The 7,965-nt window shown below is 43.7% G+C and overlaps 1 protein-coding gene across 1 annotated transcript; it reads right to left on the bottom strand.

The window, feature by feature from the left end:
- Positions 1-1,561: 1,561 nt before the first annotated feature.
- ptger2b (prostaglandin E receptor 2b (subtype EP2)) lies at positions 1,562-6,617 on the bottom strand. The gene is made up of 2 exons (XM_034076720.2): positions 5,603-6,617; positions 1,562-4,696 (listed from the first exon to the last, which is right to left on the bottom strand). Exons 1-2 carry the CDS (start codon positions 6,401-6,403, stop codon positions 4,409-4,411), a joined length of 1,089 nt encoding a protein of 362 aa, XP_033932611.1. The 5' UTR covers positions 6,404-6,617; the 3' UTR covers positions 1,562-4,408.
- Positions 6,618-7,965: the final 1,348 nt, after the last annotated feature.

Genomic DNA, 7,965 nt, shown 5'->3' with positions numbered 1-7,965 from the left:
TTTTCAAGAGAGACCTGCTCAAGTAGTTCCACATGAAACATAAACACATAAATAGAACAACAAAAGGACATCATACAGCATCATTTATGTGAAGGAAATATTTAATGAGATCTGTGCATGGAAGACTTTTAGTGATTTCTCTCTTTGTCTCCTTCAAGTAATTTCTCCGGAAGACACAGGTCAAAAGGTCCTTTGCCTTTCCTGTGGGGGGAGGGGAATAGGCACATGAGAAGTTGCCATACAAACAGTTTTGTTCCAGGGTCTGGTATTGATTACCAGAGGCGGGAAAATAGGCCACGCCTTATGGATATACAGACCATGTATTTTGTCTTATGTGGGCAGAGATTGCAAGGTTGCCCACATGAAAGTGTGACTATGCTGTGTAATCTCTCCCGGCCGTTGGATCTCTCAATAAATCCCAGTGTTTGACATTCAGAATTCCTGCTCCTCCCGTTTCTCTCTGAGTCCTGATTTCCATTGCATCAGAAGTTTCCCTTACAATTTACATAATTATCCACATAAACAGGTACCAACAGCTTCCAATTGACTAGCATCCAACCGAGCTTTAAAAACATTTCGTGGCACCAGATTGTTCAGTTTCCATTTAATTTGCAGACTATTCCAAGACAGAGGAGCTGCGCATCTAAGAGCTGTCTTCCCTAAGACAATCCTAATGTACCAGTGACTGAGCCTCCGTACAGTTAGTGAAAGCAAACCAGCCCTTGCATACAGGGTACAGTGATGGGTTAATGCTTTACAGTTTGTCACAAATCTCAGTGCGCTGTGATACGCAGCATCTAACTTGACCAGGCAATGGGCAGGTGCATTCATATAGACCAGATCCCCATAGTCCAGCACAGGTCAAAAGGTCACAGAGCCTTTTCCTGGCCTCAAGCGAGAAACAGGACTTGTTTCTGAAAAAGAACCCTATCCTAACCCTCAGCTTTTTAAGCAGGTTATTGACATGAAGTTTAAAAGAGAGACAATCATCATCCAGATACCAAGGTATTTGTAACAGGTAACCAGTGGCGGCGCCAGAGTATTTTTGTTGGGTAATCTATGGTAGGGCTAACCCATACAGTGGTGGGGCTCAAGTCAGTATTTGTAATATAATTACATACACGAAGTCGATAGGGACTTGGCTTGGCAACTGGAAGGTCACCAGTTCAAGTCCCGGAAAGACCAAGCGCTACCGAGGTGTCCCTGAGCAAGGCACCGTTCCCTACACTGCTCCCCGGGCGCTGTTCAAAATGGCAGCCCACTGCTCCTAACACTAGGATGGGTCAAATGCAGAGAAACAATTTCCCCACGGGGATTAATAAAGTATATCCAAGTCATTGTCTGTATTTACCCAAACGAAATGGTCACTATTTCAGGAAGTCCATTCCTCTGACAGCTGCTCTTATTTTTGCACCATTGTTGACATTAATGGGCTAAAAGGTTGGCGGTCCAGCTGAGAATTGTCCTTTTACTGTTAGAAGCATATCTTATAAAAATGAAAAACCCATTATGATGGATATGTTTCAATATACAATGAGAAAAGAATCACACGATAAACAAAGCTTTTGAACGTGTTATTATTTGATATAATAAACAACAGAAGTCCAACAGATAGGTGCATTCCTTTTCAGTGATGATGTAGGCTTTTACGCAGGAATGGGGTTATAAGACACACAAGAACTGCACAAATATAAATATGTCACCATATACAGCTCTGAATACAATTAAGAGCCACATTTTTCTTAAATCTCAATATCTACATGTATGGCAGCTATTCCACCTAGTAAGACCAGAGAAACTGATCATGTTGGTGGTCTCTTAATTGTGAACTGGAGACTTCTGGCAATTATTGAAACGCATACGTGGAAAGGTCACTTACAGATTTACATTAGCACATGTTCACATCATTTCATATTCATCAAGGTCAGAACGACTAAGTAGTACAACAAGACTACCCATATTAGGACAGAGCTCATGAGGGAGTAAAGCCACAGGAATGAAGACAGTGGATTGTTGTGGCGCGCTACACAGGATGTTGCGACACAGCATTGTGTCTTTCTGTCAGTGAGAACAAGGGTGAGACAAATATATCTGCAGATTACAACTAAAGGTCATATCAGTATTAAGGATGTTTTCACATTCTGTAGTACCTATCTGTTTGTGAACTCCACATCAGCTATTACTTGAAAACTGCTTCAAGAAAATACAACTTGAATACTGGACATTTTCTTCTTTTAATCAATTTGTGTTTGAACATTGATTTACTGTGACTCACATACTTTTATAGCATTAAAATGTGATATTGTACACTATCAGTAATTCACCATCATAAACAATGTAATGTGTAATGCTCTCAATCTGGTATGCATGAATTAAGAGAAACTTTGTGACAAATCACCAATCAAGTAACCAGTGTACCTTTACCATTATAAAATCCTGCATGTCAGACATTTCAAATATATATATACACATGTAAATACAGCATATATGTATAGAGCTCTGGAAAAAAGGAAGAGGCCACTACATTATCAGTTTCTCTGGCTTTACTATTTATACGTTTGTGTTTTGAGTATCATGTGTTTCTATAAACTACTGACCACATGTCTCCGTGTTGGAATCCAACAGACACGGGAACGGAATGGCTGCCAAACATGTGGAGATTGAGATTTCAGAAACATTTGGAGTGGTCTCTTCATTTCTTCCAGAGCTGTATATTAATAAATACAAATCAATATAAAAGAAAGCTTTTTCTTTACTATTAATCCGTTCATACAATAAAAAACGAATTTGACTCCTTCTATCGGTTTGTCACACAGACACAGTATCATTTTTACTTAAGGCGATCTGGTTAAAAAATAAATAAAACTGCCCAATAACATTTATCAAGTCTCTTTCCTTTACCCACTTCAGTAAAACACAGTTGGGCAGTCGCTTACCCTTAAGGCCGGTTCATCATTTGATGTCACACATTTTGAATTTGGTCTCCCCTTGAGTTATGTCTCTTTGTAGTTTCTGTCTCTGTGTGTCCCGCCTGTTTGATGATCAGACCGTTACACCGACTGCCTTCCTGTCTTTCCTGCCCCCCCCAGCTGTGTCTCGTGATTAGTTCTTCATGTATTTTGTATAGTTGTGTTTTTTTGTCAGTGTTTGTCGGGTCCTTGTTTATTCAGAGCTCTGTTCTGTTCGGCCTGCTGTGCATGCATTATCTGCTAATAAAAGTATTTCCTACTGAACGACGATGTGTCCTGCATTTAGGTCCACCTTGCTCCGGGCAGCATGTGGAAGGATAGCATGTGATAATCAAACAGGCAATCACTGCACATGCTCCTGTTTCAGTTCAGATCAGTTGGTGGCATGCACCGCTAGCTTGTTTGCAAAGAAGAGGAGAAAGATAACATGTTACTAAAGAGGTTCTTTGTGAACATTACCAACAGCGTGAGAGCAGTTTGTCTTTAAAGGAATATAAAGGCAACAAGAATGAAAGATGTTTAACTCATGTGCATGCTTGCAATGGCAGAGCGATGGGTTCGTCTACTTACAAGGGTACTTCATTTGTAGTATAAATGGAACTGCATTCAATCTGCTAGCAGTCCTCAAAAGCACTACACAGACATGACACAAGCATTTGAAGTATACAGCCGGTCAATATGACCGAAACAACATCATGTTATATTAGATCAACTTATCTATCAAGGATCACAACCTTTTCTTTCTCTACAAGCACACTTAAATAGAAACACAACAGCAAAGTGGTTGAGGTGGTTCGGGCACCTAGTTAGGATGCCACCTGGGCGCCTCCCTAGGGAGGTGTTCCAGGCACGTCCAGCTGGGAAGAGACCAAGGGGTAGACCTAGGACCAGGTGGAGGGATTATATCTCTTCGCTGGCCTGGGAGCGCCTTGGGACCCCCCAGTCAGAGCTGGTTGATGTCGCCAGGGAAAAGAAAGTTTGGGGCTCTCTGCTGGAACTGCTACCCCCGCGACCCGACCACGGAAGCGGGAGAAGATGGTCATCATAGATGTTTGTGTTACATCCTTACACCTTGACCAACGTCGGCTCTGTAGCCGGTGTATTTGCTCTTGTTCTTCACCCTTCTGACATCATCTGCATTCATTTCCTGACTCTGTATCTGGTGCGTGTTCATTTCCTGAAGCTGATGATTTTACTGTAAGATAAACAACTGTATTTCTTATACATCAGGACACTTCTGTGTAATTACTGACAGAACGCTCTGATGACTTCAGTCATGTGTTTCACCACAAGTCTATTCTCAGGAAAGCGGCTGGGGGTATCTCAAACTCAAATGAAGTGCACATCCTGTCAATCCATCTTTGTCTGAGCTGTGACAAGACCGGCTCTGTTCCGTTGGTTGCCTTCAGGCACACTCAGACGGAAATACACCACAGGCCTCAGAAGCTTTGTGTGTCTTTTCCACGTCCGTGCCCACTGTCCCACTCGTTTAGGCGGTGCTGGGACTGCACAGCAGGGCTCCCCCCGGTCACTGAGGCATGGGTCTTCCCCCAGGTCATCGAGGACTTTTGCGGTTTGTGCGACTTCCTCCAGATGATCCTCACAATGGAGGGGATGATGAAGACCCAGGGATTGATGATGGAGTGGAAGGACAGGAGACGGAGGGCACGGAGGTCAGCATGGCTTGTGTCAGTGTGGCTGCTGGTGAAGTTTATGTACACTCTAAACTGGGAGATAGAAATAAAAGGAATACATGTTATCATGAAAACTGAAAATAATCAGCTCAGATATATGTGCACAGATTAACAGTGTCCCTGGTATGGTTTACAACACCTTTATCGCATTATCATTAAATACTAAGGTCATTATTGGGAGACGTTTCTCCTGCCACTAATGGAGACAACTAGAGAAATGGTGGTAGGGATTAAGTCTTATAATCAAGTTTATCGACGTATACAATATTAAAACAAATAATTAGAGGACTTTTTTTTCTCGATGTTAATGTTTTTTCATCTGAAGTTGACAGTTAAAAAAAGACCTTGTAATGTTAGACATCGAAGAGTGAATCTGTGTTATGTGTTGAATCGTTGTTTAAAAGACACGTAGGGGTTGTTTATGTGTTGCTATTTTTACTCAAATAAATAAACATAAAAATTGAGAGTTTTGCGACAACTTAAGAGCCCCTATTCTGCTTGTTGTGGTTGTCCCTCTCCTGTAGTGTGTTTGTGCTCTATAGGTTTTCGTGTATGTAAACGGTCTGCAAAGGCTGACCTCCCTGTGTTCCCTCCCACACACTCCCCCTTGCCTGAAACGCCTCCATTGGACTCCTTCATTTACTTCTATAACATAATGACATCACTATGTAACACTGGGTAGCATTCCAACACATTGTACGCTAAGGGGTGGGACATCTCTATGCAGTTGACCAATCACAACAGAGCCGACCAGCTAACCAATCAGAGCAGGCTGGGCTCTGGTTTCAGACAGAGGGTGAAAAGAGGTGCTGCAGCACAGACAGGATGAGAACAATAAAGAGCTTTGTGAACACTAAAGCATGAGACATGTCCCAGCAGAGACACTACCTGACCCTGAGTAGAATAGGGCCCCTTTAACAGTGTCGAGATAGCTCTTACCACCAACGGGAAGGTGCAGAAGATGAAGACCACAGTGATAATAGCCAGCGGCAATAGATGCTCCACTTCCTCTGACATGGAGAGAGACCTGCGGTACCGGGAGCGCGCGTACTCTCTACTCCGGCGCGCTTTGCGCTTCCTTTGCATCACCACCAAGTGGAATATGACAGATATGTTGCACACCACCGTGCTGGTGATCACGATGAGGATGAAAGACGCATACAACCCGATGTACACTTGATCCTTTCCTTTATTCGTTTGGCTCATCTCCAGGAAGCACCATGTCCCCGGGCAGTACTGTACGTAATCTCCAAAACCCAGAAAAGGAGCGACGCAGAACAGGATGCTGCCCAGGTAGACGAGAGCCACAGTGATGTAACCGTGGAGTTTGCTCAGGTGCCTCTCGTAAAAATAAGGGTGACCAATGGAGAGGTAGCGCTCCAGTGCTATTACGCTCACAATGGAGAGCGTGGAGAGGCTCAGGAAAGTCATGCTGAAGCCAAAGTAGGCGCACAGCTCTTTGCCGGCATTCATCCCCACCAGAGTCTTCCCCCGGGCATAGGCTGTGAGAACAACAGGGCTGAGAGAGAAGGAGCCCAGCAGGTCGGTCATGAGGAGCGCCGTCACCAGGATGTGGTACAGGGACGGGCTGGTCCTCCTGCGCCGGACCTCCAGCAGCACCAGCGCCACGATGTTACCTACGACACCGCCAGCGAACATCAGCGCAGAGGTGATGGGCTGCCCGAACTCCACGTCCACCGTCTCGTGGCATTGGGAATGATTTGAAAAAGAATTTGCCATAGATTTGCAAAGAACCACACATCAGTGTCAGTGATTTGAAGAGCGCACAACCACAGAGCTCCGCTTTGCGCACCGCCCTCATCTGATCTGTGCTGCTTCTATGGAAATACACGGTGTCACACGCACTTCCGGCACTTATGGTAAGAGCTCATGATTCACCCAGTCTCACTCCTCTTCTTAACTCTCTTTCAGAGCCATGGCCTGAAGGGGAGACTCATGTAAATGTGTGTCTTTAACAAATACATTATCATTTGGATTTTAAATGTTGTTGTTTTATTATCTTTTTATATACACACAAAAATGTGCCCATTATTTTTGGGGTGTCTTGGGAGTTGTTCCTTGTGTCTGGTAGTACAGTGGCTGACAGGTGCCAACGCGCTGCAACGTGTTTGCTGTGTTTTGTATTCACTGCACTTTGTATTTGTAGCATTATGTATTTTGACATATGCATGCATTTGCAGTGTCTTTTTTAATTGCAGCTTTTTATATTTGCAGCGTAACTGTTATGATCGTTGGAAAATAAAGTACAACCCTATGTCGTCTTATTCATTATAATTTGTATATTGTATATGATTTTATTTACAAAAGTAACATCAACAAACAAACCTAGGCACAACCCCTTTAAATAAAAGGAAAATATAACATCCACAAAAGTACTGGACTATTCAGGAATACAATGAGTGTTTGTGTCTTTAAACAAATCACTAAGAATACAAAAACGCTATCACACAGCAGGGACCTAAACTAAGCCTTAGGCGCTTTCACACCGCAGTACTTTTCCCACAAAGGTTCATGAGAACTTAGTTCATGAGAACTGTTTAGTTCTCATGAACTAAGTACGGATCGCGTTCACACCGGAATAAATCCCGGAGGAGGATTAGGCAAATGAAGCCGCTGACGCCACTTCTTCTTCCTCTGCTTTGGGTTTACTGGCAGGCCGCAAACCACTTCACGGCGTATACTGCCTCCCGGAGTCCCCCAGGCTGCTGGGACTCCCAGCAGCTTCTACTGAAGCCTTCCGAGTAAATCGCCAGAATGCCGACACCTCCTCATCTCCACCGCTCCCATGTTTTATTTTGTGTTGCCATAAATTAGTCTCTCTGCGTTTTTGCGCAGGGCTAATGCTAATGCTAATAATGCTAATGCGAGGATAATAAAATGGCGGCTTCACAAAACTTTTTGGGAGTTTTACGGGGCGTGGTTTGCAATCCGCCCAGCCAATCAGACATAGGAACCTTTTTCTCCCACAAAAGTCCCTGCTCTCTAGCACGGACGGAAAAGGGGGTAAAAAGGTTCTGATGAACTCATTTTAGTTCCGGCTCTTTTTGGTGTGAACGCAAAATTTCGGAACTATATCGGAACTGGGAAAAGTACTGCGGTGTGAAAGCGCCTAATGGGAGAGCTAACTGTATACTAAGTGGGCCCTGGGTAGGCCTACTCTTAAAATAAAACAAATAAAAGAAAACTATTTAGTTTAAAGCCTCTCACTCTGTATCCCTGCGGCGAGTTCCCCATGTGGAGAAACCTGTGCTGGTAGCTGTCCAGTCCCTGAGAATGTTTGT

The sequence above is a fragment of the Pseudochaenichthys georgianus genome, chromosome 24 (assembly GCF_902827115.2).
Source record: "Pseudochaenichthys georgianus chromosome 24, fPseGeo1.2, whole genome shotgun sequence".
In the NCBI taxonomy this organism is placed as follows: domain Eukaryota; kingdom Metazoa; phylum Chordata; class Actinopteri; order Perciformes; family Channichthyidae; genus Pseudochaenichthys; species Pseudochaenichthys georgianus.
This window is presented reverse-complemented; position numbering and strand designations above follow the sequence as displayed.